The sequence below is a fragment of the Dama dama genome, chromosome 20 (genome assembly GCF_033118175.1).
Source record: "Dama dama isolate Ldn47 chromosome 20, ASM3311817v1, whole genome shotgun sequence".
In the NCBI taxonomy this organism is placed as follows: Eukaryota; Metazoa; Chordata; class Mammalia; order Artiodactyla; family Cervidae; genus Dama; species Dama dama.
Genome location: NC_083700.1, coordinates 48,826,663 through 48,853,016, shown reverse-complemented (window position 1 = coordinate 48,853,016; position 26,354 = coordinate 48,826,663). Strand labels below are relative to the sequence as shown.

General features: G+C 38.7%; 1 protein-coding gene across 1 annotated transcript; it reads right to left on the bottom strand.

The window, feature by feature from the left end:
• Positions 1 to 6,585: 6,585 nt before the first annotated feature.
• On the bottom strand, positions 6,586 to 7,266 carry LOC133041723 (uncharacterized; the record flags this gene model as incomplete). Its single annotated transcript, XM_061122704.1, has 1 exon — positions 6,586 to 7,266. A coding segment is annotated over exon 1 (681 nt), but the record flags the coding sequence as incomplete, so codon positions are not given.
• Between the last annotated feature and the right edge of the window lie 19,088 nt (positions 7,267 to 26,354).

Below are 26,354 nucleotides of genomic sequence, written 5' to 3'. Positions count from 1 at the left end.
TACATTTAATTTTTTTTTCAGGATTTTTAAAAATACTAGATTCTTTTTTGATTTCTGGGTTCAACAATAGATACAGTTCCTGATCAGATGTGCATATTTTTATATCAACAGTGAATGCATTTTATCATGGCATTTTTTTAAACTTTTAATTTTGAAACAATTTAGATTTAGAGATGTTACAAAGACAGTACAAAGACAAGGTACACAGTGCAGAGATAAGTTACAAAGACAGTATGGAGAATTCTTGCATGTTTTATCTGTCTTCCCCTTGTGTTATTACATTTGTGTTGTATTTATCAAAGCCTGAGAAATCAACTTTGGTGCAGCATTATTAACAAAATCATGGATTGTGTTTGAACTTCACCACTTTCCTCACTTAACGCTTTTTCTGCTCCAGTATTCAGTGGGATTCCACATTGCATTCAGTCACCGAATCTCCTTAGTCTCCTCCAACCTGTGATGAGTCTTTGTGCTTCATGAACTTGACACTTTTGAAGAGAACTGACCAGGTATTTTGTAGAAGGTCCCTCAATTTGAATTTGTCTAATGTTTCCTCATGACTAGACTGAGGTTGTGGGTTTTTTTAAGAATATCACACAATAAAGCACCCTTCTCATTGTATCATATCAAAGATTCATGATATCATCATGTACTAATCATTATTACTGGTGATCACTTGGTTACGTGGTGTCTGCAGATTTCTGCACTGTCATTTTTCCTGTTTTCCATGTTGTTTTCATCAGAAGTGAGTTTCTAAGTCCAGTTAACACTCAAGATCTGGGGAAATAAATGACATCTTCTGGAGGGAGGCATATTAAAGAGTTTGTGGACATATATTAAAACCACTAAAGCATTTAATAAATTCTGGGGGGAAGATACATTGAGGCTATGCAACTATTCTGTTTCTCCTTAAATTTTCACTCAATAGTTTTAGCATACATCCTTGAATCTTGCCCACAGTAATTATTACTGTGGTGTTCAAATAGTGATTTTTCTATTGCCATCATTCCTTCTACATTTATTATTTGGAATTTTGGAATTTTTCTATAAGGGAGAGTTTCCTCTTCTCCATTTTTATCAATTATTTGTATCAATTTGGAACAGATATTTATTTTATTCTTTAAGTTATAGCCCAACACTATTCCTATTAATTTTATTGCTCAGATTCCTCCAAGTATGGTCAATGAAGCTCTTTTTATTTCTGTACCATTTCCATCTACCTATTTATCTATGTTTATAAGTTTATATTGATATCTTTGACTCACCAAATCTCACAGGGTTCATTCTAGCCTTTCCTTTGTTTATTTGTAACTTGCTTTCTCTGGCAATGAAAAACATGATTTTTGTTATCTACAATTTACTTGGTTTTGTTTACCCCTAGTATACTTGAATCAGAATTATATCAGAACCAGTATCAGAATTGCTAAACTGTACTCTTGTGTGCCACACATTTACCAAGTAAAACACGTCAGTGTTTTCATCAGTTCTTTCTGTCTTTAGTCTTACAGTTTCTGGTAAAAACACTCTTTTCCCAAATCATTTAAGCCAGCCCTTCTCCTATCCCCATGCAGTTGTATAATGTATTTTTCATACATTCTTTCCCCTGCCATAACACCTTCTGGTAAAATAATAAGCATTTTATACAATAAAGAATTTAGAAATCAACTTGTCCAAAACTTCTCTATTATATATATATATATTTGTATTTTTATAATTTACAAAATACACACACATTTTTGTTTAATGGAAGAGAAAGGTATAATGTGAAAAACAGTTCTCCCCTAGTTGTTTGCATTTGTGAAGATGTAAGATCTTGTTTACATCTGTAGTTCCTTTGTCTCCATTGGTAGGTCCTTATTTGGCCCAGTAGTTTATGGTTCCAAGCCCCATCCTCAGAATTAACCTTTATTTCACATATGAGAAAGCTGAGAATCAAAGATTAAGGCCACACTAGTTTTGTTATGACAAAACTTGAGGCGGAACTCAGACTCAATACTCCCAGGTCATTTTTCTTCTTCCTTCCTGGTGTTTTGTTCAAAGGCATGTGCTTAGATCAACCTGCAACCCAAATATGGGTGAGTAGGAAACAGACAACCAGTAAAACAACGATGAGGTGTTGAGCAGAACGTTTTGACCTCAGCTTCTGTAGCTGCAGATAAAGGGGCAGTCATGTGCTGGAAGGGGGTGATTCTTATTTTCTGTGTTATGTCGTGGAGGGTTGTAAAAAATCTTTATATATGATTATAGCTGTGAGTGCTTGAAAAATGGCATAGATATTTAACATTACGTCCATTTTGCAGTTAAGTTTTTGTGAACTAATCCCTTCAGTTATTTGAATAAAATGATCTCCTTCTTGTACAGCTTAAAGACAGATGCCTGGACTGGGTGGAACTCAGCTAACATGTGTAGTTGCAGCCTTGGTTAGTGCCAAGTGTGGGCAAACCAAGAGAACACGCCCTAACAGGCGCCTATGAAGACATGGCACTCTTTATATGTACGAAAAAAAACCCAAGGGGCAAAATCTGGACATCCTCTGAAGTTTAGCAATATACGCATCGTTTGAGGTTAAAAAACTGGTTAGTTATGTTTTGAAATTAACCATTGATCCCACAGGGAATTCTTAAATATTCTTAAGTATTCTAAAGGTTGTTTGATGGAAGGTTAAGACAAGTTATTTCCCTTCCATATTTTCAGATACCCTAGGTCTTCTTAAGATGAATTATCTCCCTTTCCTATATTTAGAAAAACCAGGTCTTTTTCAGTACATAATGCTCTTAATACTGGAACAAATTCCAGGGATATTTAACTTCTCTTTCAATGTGAAATTTACCTTAAATTATCTTCTTTTAAAAAACAATAATTAATTGTGTTTGCTTATTCACTCATATTCATTCAGTTAGTTGGAGTTACAATTTACAGACCACAAAAGGCACAAGTCTTAAGTGTTCAATTTGATGAGTTTTGACATTTGTAAATACCCATGAAACCACCACCTCAATTAATGGAGAATATGTTTTCACCCCAGAAAGCTTCTTCATGCTACCTTCTTGTTGATTTTACCCCACTTCCAAATACAACCATTTTCTGACTTCTTTCATACATCTATTTTTGTTATTGCATTTGTTATTTTTCTTATCATTGCACTTCACATTCACTGACTCAAGTAGTGCATGTGTGTGTGTGTGTGTGTGTGTGTGTGTGTGTGCGTGTGTGTGTGCATGTATCTTCTTTCACCCAGCATTTTGGATATTCATATCACTGTGCTTATCAGTAGTTCTTCCTTTTCCCTGCTGAGGTTCATGATTTGGCTATATTGCAATCTGTTTACTCATTCTCTTGTCAACGGGCCCAGGGGAATTCCAGTTTTAGGATGTTATGAATAAGGTTGCTATGGATATTCTCAAATTAATCTTTAAATTTTCTCTTTTTAAAAACTTCTTTTAACAAATAATTTCAAACTTATCAATAGGAGCAAAAATTAAGCTTGCAAACAAAACACTCAAATACTCTTTATCCAGATTTGTCTATAGTTATAATAGACATAGATAGACATAGATAGAATTGCTTTTACATTTGTGTGTGTGTGTGTTTCCTGAACCATCTGAAGGTCCTTTGCTCGAAAATTACAGACTTTTACTCCTAAAAAGTTCAAGAATGTGGATATTCTCTAATATGGTCATAGTATAGCTACCAATTTCAGTGAATTTAACATCAATGTAATACTCTAATCTATCAATTGTATTCCAATCTTGTCAGTTATTAACTCAATAATGTCCTTAACTGAGTTGGACCATAAAGAAAGCTGAGTGTCAAAGAATTGATGCTTTTGAATTGCAGTGTTGGAGAAGACTCTTGAGAGTCCCTTGGACTACAAGGAGATCCAACCAGTCCATCCTTAAGGAAATCAATACTGAATATTCATTGAAAGGACTGATGCTGAAGCTGAAACTCCAATAATTTGGCCATCTGATGCAAAGAACTGACTCATTGGAAAAGACCCTGATGCTGGGCAAGACTGAAGGCAGGAGGAGAAGGGGGCAGCAGAGGATGAGATGGTTGGATGGCATCACCAACTCAATGGACATGAGTTGGAGCAAGCTCCGGGAGTTGGTGATGGACAGGGAATCCAGGCGTGCTGCAGTTCATGGGGTTGCAAAGAGTCAGACATAATTGAGTGACTAAACTGAACTGAACTGAAGGTCCGTAACAAAGCCCCCTACTTCCCTGATTAAAAAAAAACTCCCATTTAGGGTCAGCTATTGCTTTTAATTGTCACCTCTCATGAGGCTTCTTTAATCTGGAATATTTCCAAAGCCTTTTTTTTCCCTAAAAGATTTTTCTGAAGTCTTTATGACACTATATATTTGACAAATTGGTACCTCTTCTCTTTTTAAAAAAGTTTTCCTCATTTCAGGTTGTTCTAATATTTCCTCACAAATAGATTCATATTATGCAGACCAGAATACTGCATGGGAGATGCTATATACTTCTCAGAAGAGCACAACTAGAATAATGAACTGCCCATCTGTCCAGCATTGGTGATGCTAATTTGGATTTCCCAGTCAAGATGTTTCTAATTTATTCACTATAAAATTACTGGTTTTCTCTGTTATAACTAATAGGTGTCTATGGGGAGATAACTTAGAATCAAGAAAATATCCTGTTCCTTATGAAAGTCTCCTCCTAGATTTAGCATCATTGGTGATTCTTACCTGATACAATCTTTACTGTGATTATTGCAAAATGATCATTTTCCAGCTTGCTAACTCCTCTACACTTACCAGTTTGCTCTCAATATTCAACTATAATCAAGAGCTCTTTCCTCTGCACTTTTATTTATTTATTATAGGTATAAGCTCATTAATTTCTATTTCCTCAATGGCTTACAATTCATTACTTACTTTGGCACACAAATTATTCCAGATTTGGCCAAGACGAGTCTCTTCAAAATGGCTGTCGTATTCTTGTTACATTCTTTCCTTCGTGATTTTTGTCATATCACTTCCTTATTTCTGGCATAACTAGATGTTTCAGGTTCATCTAATACCTACTTTGCTCCATCCCTAGTATTAATCATTTCTTTGAGGAGCCCTGGTTCAACTTAGCAAAGAACGGTACTGAAGACCAAGATTCGGGTATTAGGTATGATCATTGTAACAGTATCTTTGCTTCTTGGTCCTTGCAGTGGACAGAATTAAAAACATAAACCTACATACTTAAATACATACACTTACGTATGCATATTTTGTATGTGTGCTCAGTCAGTCTTGTCTGATTGTTTGCAACCCCATGGACTGTAGCCCAACATTCTCCTCTATTCATGGAGGTAACCTCAGAGAAGGGATACTTCTTCACATGCCTTCCACCCTATTTCCTCCCATTCTTGTGTGCTACCACTTTCATTATTATCTGGTTTCTCCTTCAGTGTTTCTTTTTGTAAGGATAAGCAAAAATATGTATGTATCCTTACTTTTCCTCTTTTGCATATAAAAGGTAATATCATATATAAGCTGCTCTACTTTTTAAAACTGTCACATCACCTAAAATTCAGTTCAGTTCAGTTACTCAGTCGTATCTGACTCTTTGCAACCCCATGAATCGCAGCACAGCAGGCCTCCCTGTCCATCACCAACTCTCGGAGTTTACTCAAACTCATGCCCATTGAGTCGGTGATGCCATCCAGCCATCTAATCCTCTGTCGTCCCCTTCTCCTCCTGTCCCCAATCCCTTGCAGCATCAGGGTCTTTTCAAATGAGTCAACTCTTCTCATAAGGTGGCCAAAGTACTGGAGTTTCAACTTCAGCATCAGTTCTTCCAATGAACACCCAGGACTTATCTCTTTCAGGATGGACTGGTTGGATCTCCTTACAGTCCAAGGGACTCTCAAGAGTCTTCTCCAACACCACAGTTCAAAAGCATCAATTTTTCAGTGCTCAGCTTTCTTCACAGTCCAACTCTCACATCCATACATGACCACTGGAAAAACCATAGCCTTGACTAGACGGACCTTTGTTGGCAAAGTAATGTCTCTGCTTTTTAATATGCTATCTAGGTTGGTCATAACTTTCCTTCCAAGGAGTAAGCATCTTTGCTGCAATCACCATCTGCAGTGATTTTGGAGCCCCAAAAAATAAAGTCTGACAGTGCTTCCACTGTTTCCCCATCTATTTCCCATGAAGTGATGGGACCAGATGCCATGATCTTAGTTTTCTGAATGTTGAGCTTTAAGCCAACTTTTTCACTCTCCTCTTTCACTTTCATCAAGAGGCTTTTTAGTTCCTCTTCACTTTCTGCCATAAAGGTGGTGTCATCTGCATATCTGAGGTTATTGATATTGCTCCCGGCAATCTTGATTCCAGCTTGTGCTTCTTCCAGCCCAGCGTTTTTCATAATGTACTCTGTATATAAGTTAAATAAGCAGGGTGACAATATACAGCCTTGACATACTCCTTTTCCTATTTGGAACCAGTCTGTTGTTCCATGTCCAGTTCTAACTGTTGCATCCTGACCTGCATATAGGTTTCTCAAGAGGCAGGTCAGGTGGTCTGGTATTCCCATCTCTTTCAGAATTTTCCACAGTTTATTGTGGTCCACACAGTCAAAGGCTTTGGCATAGTCAATAAAGCAGAAATAGATGTTTTCCTGGAACGCTCTTGCTTTTTCGATGATCCAGTGGATGTTCGCAATTTGATCTCTGGTCCCTCTGCCTTTTCTAAAATCAGCTTGAACATCTGGAAGTTCATGGTTCATGTATTGCTGAAGCCTGACTTGCAGAATTTTGAGCATTACTTTACTAGCATGTGAGATGAGGGCAATTGTGCGGTAGTTTGAGCATTCTTTGACATTGCCTTTCTTTGGGATTGGAATGAAAACTGACCTTTTCCAGTCCTGTGGCCACTGCTGAGTTTTCCAAATTTGCTGGCATATTGAGTGCAGCAGTTTCACAGCATCAACTTTCAGGATTTGAAATAGCACAACTGGAACTCCATCACCTCCACTAGCTTTGTTCATAGTGATGCTTTCTAAGGCCCACTTGACTTCACATTCCAGGATGTCTGGCTCTAGGTGAGTGGTCACACCATTGTGATTATCTGGGTCATGAAGATCTTTTTTGTACAGTTCTTCTGTGTATTCTTGCCACCTCTTTTTAATATCTTCTGCTTCTGTTAGGTCCGTACCATTTCTGTCCTTTATCGAACCCATCTTTGCATGAAATGTTCCCTTGGTATCTCTAATTTTCTTGAAGGGATCTCTAGTCTTTCCCATTATGTTGTTTTCCTCTATTTCTTTGCATAGATCACTAAGGAAGGCTTTCTTATCTCTCCTGGCTATTCTTTGGAACTCTGCATTCAAATGGGAATATCTTTTCTTTTCTCCTTTGTTTTTCACCTCTCTTCTTTTCACAGCTGTTTGTAAGGCCTCCTCAGACAACCATTTTGCCTTTTTGCATTTCTTTTTCTTGGGGATGGTCTTGATCCCTGTCTCCTGTACAATGTCATGAACCTCTGTCCATAGTTCATCAGGCACTCTGTCTATCAGATCTAGTCCCTTAAATCTATTTCTCACTTCCACTGTATAGTCATAAGGGATTTGATTAGGGACCTGAGGGATAACAGGAGATGGCAAGGGATCTGAATGGTCTAGTGGTTTTCCCTACTTGCTTCAATTTAAGTCTGAATTTGACAATAAGGAGTTCATGATCTGAGCCACAGTCAACTCCCAGTCTTGTTTTTGCTGACTGTATAGAGCTTCTCCATCTTTAGCTTCAAAGAATATAATCAATATGATTTCGGTGTTGACCATTTGGTTATGTCCATGTGTAGAGTCTTCTCTTGTGTTGTTGGAAGAGGGTGTTTGCTATGACCAGTGCGTTCTCTTGGCAAAACTCTATTAGCCTTTGCCCTGCTTCATTCCGTACTCCAAAGCCAAATTTGCCTGTTACTCCAGGTATTTCTTGACTCCCACTTTTGCATTCTGGTCCCCTATAATAAAAGGACATCTTTTTTGTGTGTTAGTTCTAAAAGGTCTTGTAGATCTTCATGGAACCATCAACTTTAGCTTCTTCAGTGTTACTGGTTGGGGCATAGGCTTGGATTACCGTGATATTGAACGGTTTGCCTTGGAAACGAACAGAGATCATTCTGTCTTTTTTGAGATTGCATCCAAGTACTGCATTTTGGACTCTTTTGTTGACCATGATGACTACTCCATTTCTTCTAAGGGATTCCTGTCCAGAGTAGTAGATATAATGGTCATCTGAGTTAAATTCACTCATTCCAGTCCATTTTAGTTCACTGATTCCCAGAATGTCAACGTTCACTCTTGCCATCTCCTGTTTGACCACTTCCAATTTGCCTTGATTCATGGACCTAACATTCCAGGTTCCTATGCAATATTGCTCTTTACAGCATCAGAACTTGCTTCTATCACCAGTCACATCCACAACTGGGTACTGTTTTTGCTTTGGCTCCATCCCTTCATTCTTTCTGGAGTTATTTCTCTACTGATCTCCAGTAGCATATTGGGTACCTACTGACCTGGGGAGTTCATCTTTCAGTGTCCTATCTTTTCTCCTTTTCATACTGTTCATGGGGTTCTCAAGGCAAGAATATTGAAGTGGTTTGCCATTCCCTCTCCAGTGGGCCACATTCTGTCAGACCTCTCCACCATGACCCGACCGTCTTGGGTGGCCCCACATGGCATGGCTTAGTTTCATTGAGTTAGACAAGGCTGTGGTCCTGTGATCAGATTGGCTAGTTTTCTGTGGTTATGGTTTTAGTGTGTCTGCCCTCTGATGCCCTCTCGCAACACCTACCGTCTTACTTGGGTTTCTCTTACCTTGGACGTGGGGTAATCACTCCACATTAATTTTAGGTAATCCCCTAAAATTACACTGTTTCAAGTCACAGAGATCTTTTCTATTATTATTATTTTTTACAGCAGCATAGAATTCATTGTGTGCCCATCCCAAAGATTCTTCAATCAATGTCCTACACTTGAATCTTGGGTTAGTTTCCATTATTTTGCAATTTCAATTAATGCTACAAGAAAGAATTTTGTGCATATACATTTTTGTATTTCTGGAAGTGGGTCTATTTCCTGTGACATCTTATCCCTAGAAGTAGGGCAAGAGGTAAATGCATGTATAATTATATGTGTGTATAATTATGCCAAACTTCTCTTATTTTTTTTCATTCTCAAGGTGATGTATGAGGGACAAACACGTGAGAACATTTTCCTCATAGTATTGCCACAGGGTAACCTTATTAAGCTTTTGAATGCTTGTCACAGAGTAACACTGCTGAGCTTTGGGATTCTTGCCAATGTTATGGGTAAGAAATGTACCCCAGCTAATTTCTTTTTAGTTCAGTTCAGTTACTCAGTCGTGTCTGATTCTTTGTGACCCCATGGACTGCAGCACGCCAGGCCTTCCTGTCCACCATCAACTCTCCGAGTTTACTCAGACTCACGCCCATTGAGTCGGTGATGCCATCCAACCATCTTATCCTCTGTCATCCCCTTCTCCTCCTGCCTTCAATCTTTCCCAGCATCAGGGTCTTTTCAAACGAGTTAGCCCTTTGCATCAGGTGGCCAAAGTATTGGAGTTTCAGCTTCAACATCAGTCCTTCCAAAGAATATTCAAGACTGATTTCCTTAAGGATGGACTGGTTGGATCTCCTTGCAGTCCAAGGGACTCTCAAGAGTCTTCTCCAACACCACAGTTAAAGAGCATCAATTCTTTGGCGCTCAGCTTTCTTTATAGTCCAATTTCTCTCATTAAACATTTTTCAACATGTTCAAAGACCATTTTTTATCTCTTTTTGTGAACTGTTTGGTTTTTGTCATTTGTCCATTTTCCCTCAAGTTTTATACATACATTATTTATAAATTAGGAATATTATTAACTGGAATGTAGGTTGCAAATATATATTTTTTTCTATCAATAGTTTACCATTTGTCTTTTGATTTTGCTTATGCTGTCTTTTGGACATACTGAAGTTTTAAACTTTTTATTACTTATATTTATCAATTTTTTCCTTTCATTGCATTTGGATTTTTAGTCACAGTTAGAAAAACTTTTCTGATACCTGGGTTAAAGAGAAATTTGTCTATGTTTTCTTGCAGTACTTGTGTAAATTATTTTTTACATTTGGAATTTATCCTGGTGTATGGTGTGGGAAATGGATTTAAGATGATCTTTTTTCAAATCATTATCCAGTTGTCTGAATAAAATTTATTTTTAAAAAGTATATAATATTTGCCCAGTGATGAGAGATACTACTTGTATCAAATGCTAGATTGTTGTACACAGCTCCATTTCTGGATTTTCTATTCTATTCCATTGGTGTATCTATTAATGTGTCAATGGCATCACTTTTAATTATAGATGCATTATAGTATGTTTTAATATTTGAAAGGGTTAAATCTTTTCTTCTCAGTTACTCTTGTGTGTTTATTTTCCCATATGAACTTTAGAATTAACTTAACCACTTTCATACAAAGCTCACTGGGATTTTTCTTGAAATTGTACCATTTACTAAGGGAGAACTTACATACTGATGATGTTGAAACACCCTAACCAAGAAACAGGATGTCTTTCTATTTGTTCAAAGCTATGTTTGTGTCTTTTGGTGATGTTTTATAATTTTCTTATGGGTTTTGAATATTTTATTAATAAGTTTATTCTGAAATAGTTTTTCTTTTCCATTGCTATTGTAAATGGAGTTTTCTCATCTATTATAGTTTCTAGACTGGTTGTTATTTGTATATATGAATGTTATGATTTTTGCATGACTAAGTTATGTCTTTTTTTTTATATCTTGCTACTACAACTTTTTATAACTTTTTTATGGTTTGAGATAATTTTATCATTGCTTCTATAGGGCAGAGGGCAGCAAACACTTTATGCAAAGAACCAGAGAGTTAATATGTTAGACAGGAGGATCTAAAGGTCTCTAATGCAACTACTCAACTCTGTTGATGCAGAGCAAAAGCAGCCACAGAGAAGTCGCAAGTGAGTGGACATAGCTGTGTTTCATTCCATTGTTTTTCTTTATTGCTTTGCATTGCTCACTTAAAAAGGCTTTCTTTTTTCTCTGTGCTGTTCTCTGAAACTGTGCATTCAGTTGGGTATATCTTTCCCTTTCTCCTTTGCCTTTCCAATAGAATGGGAAAGACTAGAGACCTTTTCAAGAAAATTGGAGATACCAAGGGGACATTTCATGCAAAGATGGGCACAATGAATGATAGATATGACAAGGACCTAACAGAAGCAGAAGATATTAAGAAGAGGTGGCAAGAATACAGAAGAACTATTTTAAAAAGATCTCAATGACCAGGATAACCAAGATGGTGTGACCACTCACCTAGAGTCAGACATCCTGGAGTGTGAAGTCAAGTAGGCCTTAGGAAGCATTACTATGAACAAAGCTAGTAGAGGTGATGGAATTACAGCTGAGCTATTTCAAATCCTAAAAGATGATGCTGTGAAAGTGTTGCACTCAGTATGCAAGCAAATTTGGAAAACAGCAATGGCCACAGGACTAGAAAAGGTCAGTTTTCATTCCAATCCCCAAAACGGAAATGCCAAAGAAGGTTCAAAAACTACCGTACAATTGCACTCACTTCACATGGTAGCTAGGTCATGCTTAAAATCCTCCAACCTAGGCTTCAACAGTATGTGAACTGAAAACTCCCAGATGTACAAGTTGGACTTAGATAAGGCAGAGGAACCAGAGATGAAATTGCCAACATCTGTTAGATCATAGAGAAAGCAAGAGAGTTAAAAAAAAAAATCTACTTCTGCTTCATTCACTACACGAAAGCCTTTGACTGTGTGGATCAAAACAAACTGAAAAATTCTTAAAGCGATGGGAAAACCAGACCACCTTAACTGCCTCCTGCAAAACCTGTATGCAGGTCAAGAAGCAACTGAATATGAAACAACAGACTGATTCCAAATTGGAAAAGGAGTACGTCAAGGCTGTATACTCTCACCTGGTGCAGTCAGATAAATAAATATTTGTTAAAAAGAAAAACTATCCATCCATTATTGTAGCACAAATGAAACTATGAACAAAGCTGCTATCAGGTATATCAGGAAACAAGAGCAAGAGAATGAACAGACCAAAAGACGAACCTAACCTTCCAAGCAGAAAATAAATAACAATTTTAAACAAAACAATCAAAACCTTCTTAATGATCAGTGATCGGTAGTCAAGTCAACTTTTTCCTATGTATAGTATTCTTTAAAATGATTTAATCAGCTATTTGTTGTTGTTTGGTTGCTAAGTTGTGTCGGACTCTTCCAACCCATGGACTGCAACACACCATGCTCTTCTGTCCTCCACTGTCTCCAGAGTTTATTCAAATTCATGTCCGTTGAGTCAGTGATGCCATCCAACCATCTCATCCTCAATTGCCTCCTTCTCCTCTTGCCCTCAATCTTTTGGAATGAGTCTGCTCTTTGTATCACATGGCCAAAGTATTGGAGCTTCAGCTTCAGTATCATTAAATGGTTACAGTTAATAGTTAATTAGCTGTAACTGTTTAAATAACTATAACTATTTAATTAGCAATTTCTTAATTTGTTTAATGAATCTCATTATTTATTTTCTGATAATCCTGCTTTGATTATTAAAATCTCAAGTTAACAACTTTAAATAGAAATATCTGAATTCAAGTGTGTAGTAACATTAATACACTACTTTGAAAGGGTCTGTCTTCTTAATATAACTGTATTAAAGAGGAAAGAAGTGAGAAAGGTGTAGAAACAACAAAAAAAAAATGGAACAGGGAAGATTATACTGATTCTATCACTAATTAATCACTGAATATTGGCCAAGGTACTTCACCTCTCCTTAATTTAGTTTCTTCATCTGTAAACAGGCCATAGGTCTAGATAAAGGTCCATTCATCTGTTGCTGGACATTTAGGTTGCTTCAATGTCTTGCTATTATAAATAGCAATGCAGTGAACGTGGGGGTACCTTTGAATTATGGTGTTCTCTGGATATATTCCCAGGAGTGGGATTGCAAGATCATATGGTAGCTCTGTTTTCAGTTTTTTAAAAACTTAATGTTGGGACTTGCCTGGCAGTTTAATGGTGAAGACTCCACACTCCCCATGCATGGGAACCCAAGGTCACTCCTTGGTCAGGGAACTAGATCCTGCATGCTGCAGCTAAAGAGCCCACAGGCTGCAACAAAGATTGAAGATGCTGCATGCCATAACCAAGACCCTCACAGCTTAATGAAATATATAAATATTAAAAAAAAGTTAAATGTCCAATGACAGATGAATGGATAAAGAAGATGTACATATATCTATATAAGATGTGTGTGTGTGCATATGTTAAGCTGCTTCACTCGTGTCTGACTCTTTGTGACCCCATGGACTGTAGCCTGCCTGCCTCCTCTGTCCATGGGATTCTCCAGGCAAGAATACTGGAGTAGGTTGCCATGCCTTCCTCCAGGGGATCTTCCCCATGCAGGGATCAAACATGAGTTTCCTGCAGCTTCTGCATTGCAGGCAGATTCTTTACTGCTGAGCCACTGGGGAATCATATAGATCCAATAGAATATTACTCAGCCATGCTGCTGCTGCTGCCAAATCTCATCAGTTGTGTCCGACTCTGTGCGACCCCATAGACGGCAGCCCACCAGGCTGCCCCATCCCTGGGATTCTCCAGGCAAGAACACTGGAGTGGGTTGCCATGTCCTTCTCCAATGCATGAAAGTGAAAGGTGAAAGTGAAGTTGATGAGTCGTGTCTGACTCTTCGCGACCCCGTGGACTACAGTCTTCCAGGCTCCTCCATCCATGGGATTTTCCAGGCAAGAGTACTGGAGTGGGTTGCCACTGACTTCTCCAATTACTCAGCCATAAAAAAAGAATAAAATTTTATCATTTGCAGCAACATAGCTGGACCTAGAGAATATCATACTAGATGAAATAAGCCAGACATCATATGATACCACTTATATGTGGAATATAAAAAAAAATGATACAAATGAACTTATATACAAAACAAATAGGTCAATAGACATAGAAAACAAACTTAGGGTTACCAAAGGGGAAAGAGGAGGAAGGATAACTTAGGAGGGTGGGATTAACATATACATACTTCTATGTAGAAAATGATAATCAAAAAAGACCTACTATATAGCACAGGGAACTCTACCCAATATTCTGTAATAGCTTATAAGGGAAAATAATCTAAAAAAGAATAGACATAGATATATATATATATCTTGCCATGACTTGAAACTAACATAACATTGTATGCCATCTATACTTCAATTAGAAAAAAGCATCAGCATCAGCTTTAGAATCTTCTGTTCATGCTTACCCTTTTACAGCTTTCCCCCTCATAGCTATCATTATGATTTAAATAATCATCTTCTTGTAATTGTTTCACAAAGTAGGACCCAAATAAATATAAAATAAATACCAAGCATTAAAGTAAACAAAGTAAGTCAGTCGGTTTGGACAGAAGCAGGACTCACATTTTAGTTATATTGATTACACGTACTGTGATCCCTTATCAAACACTAACTTTCCCCCATACTTGCTAATTTAAAGACCTATAAAATGAAGATATAGGTACTATGTTTACTTTAAAAATTTGTATAAAAATGGGCCCATTCAGTTCAATCTCGTGTTGTTCAAGGGTCAATTGTATTGGTAAAACTGTACATTTTCAGTTGTTAAAAATTTATATAAATGAAAATAATAAAGAGTTCATTGGCCTTTTTATAGTAACTTCTTAAGTTTCCGTTCTGGTGAGTAGCACACAGTGCTAGAGAATCCAGGAATCGGACAGTGGCTGAACGTCAAACAAAGAGGCTGTGGAGCAGGACCCTAGGCTGGGCAAGGAACTGTGCAAAGTCCTATTTCCACACAGGAGGCTTGAGAAGACTCAGCACAGTGTCTGATCCCAGCTGGGGCCAGGCCCGCACGTTAGTCCTGAAAGAGGAACAGTGGTATCCAGATGAGTAATGAGTCAGACAGCATTACAGAGGCCAGAACTGTGTCTCTTTGACTGGATTCCCTATATAAATGGATGACTGAGAATTTAGCTAGTCAGATAGGGCATCAAGACTTTAACTATGGACTTCCCGGGTGGTAGAGTGGATAAGAAACCACCTGCCAATGCAGGGGACACAAGTTCGATCCCTGGTTCGGGAATATTTCACATGCTGCAGGGCAACTAAGTCTGTGCTTCACAACTACTGAAGCTCGAGTGCCTAGAGCCTGTGCCCCACACAAGAGAAGCCGCTGCAATCAGAAGCCCATGTACCACAACAAAGAAGAGCCCCTCCTCCTGGCAACTGGAGAAAGCCCTCATGCAGCTACGAAGACCCAGTGCAACCACAAACAAACAAACTTTTTAAAAAGACTGTAACTGCTATTTGAATCAAGATTTGCTTAAAAATGATTGGAAGTGAGCATCCAAGTGTGGGGCACAGCGTACTAGACACAGAACTGAAGTGAGTATAAATGCAAAGTTTAAGTGTCTAAATAATTATCAGAAACTTGGCTCCTTATAATTCCCTAGCCTGTATTTGTCCTTACATTGTTCATTTCAAGAGGGTAGCGGCTATCTTACTTACTTTTGAATTTCTTGTAAGTAGGTTCCCAATACATGTGTAGCAGGATAATTTCTTGAGGCATCAGTTTATGTTTCTCCCTATCATTTCCCCTTTCCCTTCTCGATTCACAGAACAAAGCTTCTGCTTCATTGCTTCATTTGGGCTTGGTAGGATGGCTTCATGACTTTTGATTGTCCAAGCTCACACTGAGATTGGAGTTTGAAGAAGAATAAAAAGATCATGCCCAAGACTGGAAGAGGAAGGGGGTTCTTAGCTGCATACTGTACCAGGTCAGTTAAATACTAGGTCAGAAGAGCCAGCCTCATCCGAGATTTCCTAGCATGGAAGGAACTGTTTAGGCTGAGACGATGCTTCAATCATAGCTAGCACAGAGGACTGATACAGGAAGGTACCTCTAAAACTCCTTAGTCATGTAGGAGACCGCAAAACATTGACACTCCCCAAAGGAGGAAAGCCTGAAAAGACTAAGTTTATCTATTTGTTTCATACTTAAATTTCATTTCAAAAATATAATAGGTTCAAAAATAGTTCTAGGGCAACTGAATGTTCACATGCAAAAGAATAAAGAACAAAAGTAGACAGTTTCATACCAGTGTGAAAAATTAACTAAAGATTAATCAAAGGTCTAAATGTAAAAGCTAAAACTTACTCTATAAGATAAAACAGATAAATCTTCACGACCTTGGATTTGGCAATGGATTCTTAGATATGTCACCAAAATCACAAGCAACAAAAGAAAAAATAGATAAACTGGACTTGATCAAAATTAAAAACTAATGTGCCTTAAGGGACATTATCAAGAAAGTGAAAAGACAGCTTTAAGAATGAGAGAAACTATTTGCAAATCAAATATCTGATAAAGATCTAATATCCATAATATGTAAAGAACTCTTACAACTCAACAAAAAGACAATTTTTAAAAGGACAGAAGACTTGAACAGACATTTCTTCAAGGAAGATACACAAATGGCTAGCAAGCACATGAAAAGATACTCACCATCACTAGTCCCTAGGAACATGCAAATTATTACCACAATGAGTATTTGCACTCACTAGGGTGGCTATAATTAAAAAAACAAAAAATAACAGGTGTTGGTGAAAATGTTGAGAAATTGGAACCTTCATTTACTGCTGGTGGAAATACAAAATGGTTCAGTTGCCTTGAAAACCAGTTTGGTGACTCCTCAAAAAATTTCAACAGAATTACCATATGTCCAGCAATTCTACTCTGAGGTATACATCCAAGGAATTGAAAACAGGTACTCAAGCCAACACTTGTGCATGCATGTTCATAACAGCACTATTCACAGTAGCACAAAGGTAGAAACAATCCAAATGTCCATTAGTTGATAAATAAAATGCGTCTATCTATACAATGTAACATTATTCAGTCATAAAAAGGAATGCTACAATGTGGATGAACTGGGAAAGCAGTATGCTCTGCAGAAGAAGCCGACACAAAATGTCACATATTGTATGATTTTACTTATATGAAATATCCAGGATAGATAAATCCATAGAGACAGAAGATTGGTGGTTGCCAGGGGCTGAGTGAGGGGAACCGTGAAGAGGAACTGCTTAATGGGTACAGGGTTTTCTTTTCAGGTAATGAAAATGATGGTGATCTAGACAGAGGTTGTAGTTGTATAACACTGTGAATATACTAAATGCCGCTGAATTGTTGATTTAAAAATAGTTAATACTATGTTATATGAATTTCACCTCATTGAATTTTTTTCTGAAACGTATTAGATGATATAGTCACATGGTTAAAACATAAAAGGTACAAACTTATTCAGTGCAAATATTTCTTCCTACTTCTCAATTCCATTCTACCCTTCCTGCAACTGATCAATATGATCAACTTTATGAGCATCCTTTTAAAGGTATTATATTTATCTATAAACACATAAATATAACTCTCCTCACTACTTTTATGAATGGTAACATATTTTACAAATTATTCTACTCCTAGTCCCCCCCCCCCCCGTTAACATTAAATTTTAGTATCATACCATTGTACTACATACAAAATTGCTTCATTCTTTTAGTGCATGTATAATATTCCATTACATTATTAATAAGAATTACATTACAGGAATACATTACATTATAGAATTAAAGAATATTCCCATTCCTTGCTTTTACAGAAAGATGCATTATATCTATGTGAGAGTAAATCTATGGAATCAATTCTCTGAAATGAATTACTAGGTCAGAAAGTATGTATATTTGGGACTCTTTTAAAGCTTTTTGAGGTAGGAGATAGATGGGCCCTTGGACTGGACAGCTGGTGTTTGTCAAGTGCTGTAAAATTGAAGCTTTGTTCTCAACCAGACCCTCCAAGGACAAAGCTAGTGGCAAAAGCTAAGCTCTGCTAAAGTAAAGAGATAAGGTGCCCACTTCCGATGTCAAGGAAAACTTCCCTGTCTGCACCTGCGCAGGAAGGCTTCTTGGAGGTCAAAAAGGGAAGAGGGTACCACCCCCATAATAAGTGCGGACATGCACCTATAGGCCTCTGCAGTGGGATCCGTCTTAGCAAAGACTTGTGCACACGTATTTGGGGGGAGGGGTGGTCCTAGGACCAGGTGTGAAAAAAGAAACAAGATAATTTGCCAAAGGTAAGCAAAACCTCAGAAGAACTGTCCTATATAAGTGATTTAAGTGTCCTTTTTACTGCGCTCCTCTCTGGCCGTGTATTTCTGCCTTGCTTCTGACTGAAACTGCTTTCCTGTGTGCTCTCCCATGTGTCATACTGTGTCTCTAATAATAAACTTTGAACCCGTTTTTATAGTTTTTGCCTCCTTGAAACACAGGAGAAAGAGCCATGGACACTTTCCTTCTGGCCTAAAGCCTCTTGTGGTCCGGTGGCTAGGATTTCTGATTTTCATACAGGGTACCCAGGGTCAATCCCCTGACAGGCAGCTAAGATCTCTCTTCAGGACCACTCATTGCTGTCTCTCTGAGATCTTTTTGACCAATTATCTTACAGTTTGCTCAAATTTACCTGGCCCTCAGAAATATTCATTAAAAAATGACATAGTGTGTTTTAAACATTTGGGATCTTTGCCTATTTGGTGGGTCAAAATTGTATTTTAGTGTAGTTTTATTTTGTGTCACATATCATGTGTGATAAAAAGTATGTTTTCAAACTTGAATTTTTTATTCTGTAAACTATTCATATTATTTACTCAGTTTTCTATTTAGCTGTGGCTTTTTTCTTACTGATTTGATGTACTTTTAGGAAAATGAACCTCTAGTGTCAGAAATAAAGTACAGTTTTTTTCCTACAGTTTTCTTTCTGCTTACTGTATGGTGTTTTTTATTTTTTAATCGAGAAGACATTATTTTTAGTAGCCAGTATCAATTATTTTCATCTACAGTTTCTGGATTTTAATACTTGTGGAGGTCTTCCTCATGCCAACATTATAACTATTTCATGAATAATTCTTTGTTTTCTTTCAATGGTTTTAATAGTTTCTTTTAATTTCCTTTTTCTTTTTATTCAATTCTTTGAGCAATTTAGAAATTATTCTGTTTCTTTTGTTTGCAGTATGAGGTATGGTTCCAATTTTTTTATTGAGGTGATGTGGGATTAAAGAAAAATAAGGGGCTTTCCTGGTGGCCCCATGGTAAAGAATCTGCCTGCAATGTAGGAGACCAGGGTTCAATCCCTGGGTTGGGAAGATCTCCTGGAGAAGGGAATGGCAACCCACCCCAGTATTCTTGCCTGGAGAATCCCATGGACAGAGGAGCCTGGCGGGCTGCAGTCCGTGGGGTCACAAAGCATTAGACATGACTGAGCTACTAACACTTTCACTTTTTCCTGGTGATCCAAGGGCTTCCCTAATGGCTCAGACAGTAAAGAATCCCCCTGCAATTCGGGAGACCTGGGTTTTATTTATTTTTTATTTTTTCCATTTATTTGTATTAGTTGGAGGCTAATTACTTTACAATATTGTAGTGGTTTTTGCCGTACACTGACATGAATCAGGCATGGATTCACATGTGGTCCCCATCCTGAACCCCCCTCCCACCTCCTTCCCCATCCCATCCCTCTGGGTCCTCCCAGGGCACCAGCCCTGAGCACTTGTCTCATGCATCCAACCTGGACTGGCGATCTGTTTCACACTTGATAATATACATGTTTTGATGCTATTCTCTCAGATCATCCCACCCTCTCCTTCTCCCATAGAGTCCAAAAGTCTGTTCTATATATCTGTGTCTCTTTTTCTGTCTTGTATATAGGGTTATCATTACCATCTTTCTATATTCCATATATATGCGTTAGTATACTATATTGGTGTATATCTTTCTGGCTTACTTCACTCTGTATAATGGGCTCCAGTTTTATCCATCTCATTAGAACTGATTCAAATGTATTCTTTTTAATGGCTGAGTAATATTCCATTGTACCATTAGTTGCTAGTCAGAATGGCTGCTATCCAAAAGTCTACAAGCAATAAATGCTGGAGAGGGTGTGGAGAAAAGGGAACCCTCTTACACTGTTGGTGGGAATGTAAACTAGTACAGCCACTATGGAGAACAGTGTGGAGATTCCTTAAAAAACTGGAAATAGAACTGCCATATCACCCAGCAATCCCACTCCTGGGCATACACACCGAGGAAACCAGAACTGAAAGAGACATGTGTACCCCAGTGTTCATCGCAGCACTGTTTATAATAGCCAGGACATGGAAGCAACCTAGATGCCCATCAGCAGACGAATGGATAAGAAAGCTATGGTACATAGACATGGGTTTTAAAACTTCACTTTCAAAGCAAGGCGGCGGCGGGGGGGGGGGGGGGGGGGGGGGGGGAGCTAAGATCCCATATGCCTTGGGGCCAAAATACCAAAACATAAAACAGAGCAATATTGTAGCAAATTCAATAAAGACTTTAAAATTGGTTCACATTAAAAAAGAAAAAAAGAAAAATAAGACTTAGTTCCTCCCCTTGCTACTTCCATTTACATAAATAAGCATTATAAAGGAGCTGTCACAAAAGTCAGAACAGTGTGCATTAGGGACACTGGAGAGAGGAAAAGAGAGTCCAGGAAAGGCTTCACAAAAGAATATATCTCCAACATTTAACCAATAATCTGAATTAACAATCTTATACCCTTCTGGAACTCTCTTTTATCTTGACTTCCGTGAGCATCACGCCTCATTGTTCCTATACTACCTTATAAATTATTCTCACTGCCCCAGCTCTTTTCCCTTCCTTTATCCTTGAAATGTAGGTGTTTCATAAGATTATACTTCACTTCTCAACTGCCCATTTTTCTTTTTAATTCTTATTCCATTCCAAGGATTCATCTGTTTGTAAACAGAAGACTTCTAAATCCATGTATGCCTGTGTGCTTAGTCGCTCAGTTGTGTCCTATTCTTTGCGGCCTTATGGGCCATATCCCACCAGGGGCTCTCCAGGCGAGAATACTGGAGTGTGTTACCATGCCTTCCTCCAGGGGATCTTCCTGACCCAGGAATCGAACCCATGCCTCTTTACGTCTCCTGCATTGGCAGGTAGGTTCTTTACTACTAGTTCCACTGTCTATCCTTTCTAAATGTATACTTGAAACTCTTAATTTAGTTGGATTTTACAATTATTTTATTTTTTGCTTAATATCTGTTCAGGGTAAGGACTATTCTGTTTTTCTCACCACTGGCCTCAGTTCCTGGCCCATGGTAAGTCATTAATAAACATTTTCATATGAAAAAATGTTTATTACTGATCTTTTCTCCTATGAACTAGATCTTAATTTTGTAATTACTTGCTAGGCATTTTCCACAGGGCATTCCTGTTAACAGTAGAAAATATTTGTTCAATTTAGCAAACATTTGCTATGTGTCTGCTATATGTCAACAGCATACAGGGCTTAGGAATATACCTACTCTATAGAAAACAAAAAGTACTACTGTGTATGTGGGGTGGGGTGGGGGGGAGTTGCTTCCAGGTGGTACTAGTGGTAAAGAACCCATCTGCCAATTCAGGAGACATAAGAGACGTAGATTCAATCCCCGGGTCAGGAAGATTCCCTGGAAGCGGACGTGGCAGCCCACTCCAGTGTTCTTGCCTGGACAATCCCGTGGACAGAGGAGTTTGGCAGGTTACGGTCCATGGGGTCACGGAGTCCGACACATTGCGTCTGCACACACGTGTGTGTATGCTTTTAATCAGTATGACCTGCTTCATCAGTTTGGGGCAATACTCACATATCACTTCACATCATTTATTTTTTCAGTTAATTGACCCATTTAGGTCCTTATTAGGAAACCCAGTACCTTATATTTGAGACTGCCTTTCTCAGCCACTTCACCTCAGGTGCTAATTCAGCTCACCAGAAGTGAGTTCTCTGTCTCCACACAAGATAGGAAACTGTTGCCAAAAATATTTGGCTACTAGCTGGTGTTGCCATTGTGAGTTGGCTTTCTTGCCCGTCCTTGCTCCCTGTCATGACATCCTGGGTGCCCAGCTTGTAGAGCAGCTGACGCATGGATCCCCAAGGTGTTTCTATGTTTGGATACTGTTCCCAAAGAATGTGGGTATTCCTGAATGACTGGATTTATTTATTTATTTATATTTTATATATATATATATATTTTTAAATTCATACGGCTTTCATGGCTTCCCAGGTGACTCAGTGGTAGAGGATCTGCCTCTAACGCAGGAGATGCAGGTTCAATCCCTGAGTCAGGAAGATCCCCTAGAGTAGGAAATGGAAAATTCTTGCTTGGAAAAATTCCATGGACAGAGGAGCCTGGCAGGCTACAGTCCATGGGGTTGCAAAGAGTCGGACATGACTGAGCACATGGGCCATGCATGGCTTAGCCAAGTACTGTGCTGGAAACAGGTGTTGCGGCCATGAGACTCTGTTGTTGAACTGGCTCACCAGCCCAGGCTTCCTATTTCCCCTGGGAGTTTCTCTGTAGGCTCCTGAGCTGTGAGGCAGGGCTATCTCAGTCTATCAAAGTTTATCTCAGTCTATCAAAAGGTTGTAATAATGTTGAACCTGGAAAGCAACGAGGTTGACATCTCAATCTTTCTTCCCAGGAGGCAATCCCAGGCAAACTTTCCCATTACCAACTTGGGCTAACTAGGATTATTTGGAGGAATGGTCTTGTCCGGATGTCCTGTTACATACTTTCCCCAATGCAATGGGTACAAAATGCTCCTATATATGTGTCACTAAGAAGGGCCTTTCAAGTGTTTCTTTTCTAAGCAAAGACAAAATGTTCCTGGTGACTTGAGGTTTACTTTGTCAGAGAAATGACTAGCAGTTTGTCTTAAAAGAAAGTTTTAAGATCTGCCTCCCTGATAACCTACTATCAGTTCAGTTCAGTTCAGTTCAGTTGCTCAGTCGTGTCCGACTCTGTGCAACCCCATGGACAGCAGCACGCCACGCCTCCCTGTCCATTGCCAACTCCCGAAGTTTACTCAAACTCATGTCCATTGAGTCGGTGATGCCATCCAACCATCTCATCCTCTGTCGTCCCCTTCTCCTGCCTTCAATCTTTCCCAGCATCAGGGTCTTTTCTAATGAGTCAGTTCTTCACATCAGGTGGCCAAAGTATTGGAGTTTCAACTTCAGCATCAGTCCTTCCAATGAATATTCAGGACTGATTCAGGACTGATTTCCTTTAGGATGGACTGGTTTGATCTCCTTGCTGGCCAAGGAACTCTCAAGAGTCTTCTCCAACACCACTGTTCAAAAGCATCAATTCTTCGGCACTCAGCTTTCTTTATGGTCCAACTCTCACACCCATACATGACTATTGGAAAAACCATAGCTTTGACTAGATGAACCTTTGTGGACAAAGTAATGTCTCTGCTTTTTAATATGCTGTCTAGGTTGGTCATAACTTTTCTTCCAAGGAGCAAGCATCTTTTGATTTCACGGCTACTATACATTAACCTGCTATACATTAATAGAATTACATATGAAACAGAAGTAGTACAAAGGAGGGAGTGGTTAACTTTGCTGGGAGTGGGGGTGGATGATGGTGGGAAAGTGGTTTCAGAAAAGACAGTTTGGGGTAGGAGACCATCAAAGCTTCATTTTAAAGGATGTTAGGACAAAATGGGATTGGTATTTCAAGTAGAAGGAATAACATACTCAAGGGAAAACCACAGAGGGGAATAGGAATGTGCATTTGTCCCCCGGGTCAGGGGTAGAATATAGCTGCTGGGAGTAGGGAAGAGTGCAAAGTTAGGAATTCAGAGAGGTGGTGGTTTAGTTGCTAAGTCATGTCCGACTCTTGCAACCTCATGGACTGTAGCCTACCAGGCTCCTCTGTCCATGGGATTTCCCAGGCAATATTACTGGAGTGGGTTGCCATTTCCTTCTCCAGGGGATCCTCCCAATCCACGGACTGAACTCTGGTCTCCTGCACTGCAGGCAGATTCTTTACCAACTAAGCTACCAGAGAATTCCCTTCAGAGAGGTAGACAGAGCTTATATAATTGCCTTTGAATAGGATGCTAAGGATCTTGGGGTTTATCTTGGTGATGAGGAACTAGTGAGGAATTCATTTATCTGCATCTCATTATCTTTCCTGACAAGCAGGTGCCATTTCTGTGCCTCTGCCTTCTGGTAAATATTATGGTCCTCTCAGGCAACTCAACCTGGAAATTTCAGAGTTAATTAAAAAATAACTAAATAATGATCCTACTAAACAACAATCTCACCTATCTCCATCCAATCTGAATCCACAAAGTGCTTTCCTTCCTGTTTGTTCTGTGCTGCTGTCACTCAGATGCCTATGACCTTTTATCTAGATTATTTCAAAAGTGTTCAAACTGGTCTCTCTACTTGATGTTTTCTCCTTCAATCCATCCTACACACTACTGTTTCTTAAATGATAGCTGAGGCCCCCAAACCTGCAATACTCCCTTTTATACACAGAATAAAGTCCCAACTGGTTACCTTGGTGTTTTAGACCTTCCATTAAACATTGCATCCTCTTCTGTCATTTCACACTCCTTCTTCTTGAATCTCCATCCACACCAGACTTAATCATCTTCCTGCTTCGTATCTTCTTGTCTTTGTGTCTTTTTCCTCCTATTATATCTCTCCTAGAGTCCTTTTCCTCCATCCATTTTACAAGGGTTAGCCCTAATCACATCAGCTGCATAATACATTACTCCAAAATTCACTAGTTTAAAACAGCAATCAGCATATATTCTCTCTCACAGTTTGTGTCAGTTAAGAATTCAGGGGTATCTGGGTTTAGTGTTCTAGCTCGTGATGGCTCATGAGGCTGCAGTCATCTGAGACTTGACTGGAGATGAAAGATCTGCTTCCAGGGCTAAGTGACCTGGTGCTGGCCCTTGGCAGGAGTCCTCAATTCTTTCCCAGGGCTGTTTGTTCCCTGTAGCAGTTGGCTTCTCCAGCAGCAGCAACTTGAGAGATCACAGCAGGAACTACAATACCTTTCATGATCTGATCTCAGAAGTCACGTATCATCACCTTTGCCATAATTTTTTTTTCACACAGATCAGCCCTTGTATGAGGGAGATTACACAAAGGTATGAATACCAGGAAGCAAGAATCATCTGTGACAGTGCTAGAGGCTGTCTATCACACTATCTGTTCAAGAGGTTTTCTAGATTCCTTAGCTCCATATTCCCCATTCTTCCCTATTCTCATTAGTTCAAATTCTTTAAAAATCAGAGCTCCTGGAGATTGCCCAATAAAGTCACATTAAAAAATTATAAAGTTTGAATCTGAAAATGTGCTTTGGCTAATTATTGAAGGATACAGTACTAAGGAAACTTTTTTAAAATCCTAGGTTGACAGAAACTTCATTGTTTGGAAATACTATTAGTGAGGGGCTTCCCAGGTGGCACTAGTGGTAAAGAACCTTCCTGCCAATGCAGGAGACAAAAGAGACTTGGGTTTGATCCCCGGGTCAGGAAGATTCCCTAGAGGAGAAAAAGGCAACCCACTCTAGTATTCTTGGGAAATCCCATGGACAGAGGAGCCTGGTGGGCTACAATCCATAGAGTGCAAAGAGTTGGACATGACTGAAGTGAACTTTGCACACACACGCATATTCTACATTAATCTTACCTTTCAAGAAACAGATCCCCTAGTCTGCTTCTCGATGCAGGTCTGATATTAATTCCTTTACATATAGATCTGATTTGCTCTATTAAGTACTGTTTCATTTAGTCTACCTAAGTTCTTTCTTTCCCCTAATATTATAACCATCTGCTTTTCTTCCCTTTTTTGGAGACATACCCACAATTCCTCTGTTTCCTTTGCTCTGTGGTTTCCTTTGCTGTAGCAAATTAGTAAACGTAACTTTGTCGGGTTACAGACTTGCCCCTGGTGGTATTTATATGATGGGATAAAATTATTTGAGCTCATATTTAACTCATTTCATTTTTAAGAATCAGTAACGCTTCTGTTTAAAATTATTTATTTATTGTATTTTTGGCTGCATTGGATCATCTTTGCTTTTTCTAGTTGCAGTGTGGGTGCTACTCTTTTTTTTTGCTTTTTTAAAAAATTATTATCATTATTTTAACACCAAAAACATTTTCTGCTGGGGTATAACTGATTAACAATGTTGCAGTAGTTTCAAGTATATACGGAAGGGACTCAGCCATACATATACATGTATCTATTCTCTCCCAAGCCCCTCTCCCATCCAGGCTGGCACATAACTTTGAGCAGAGTTCCATGTGCTTTCAGTTCAGTTCAGTTCAGTTGCTCAGTCATTTCCGACTCTTTGCGA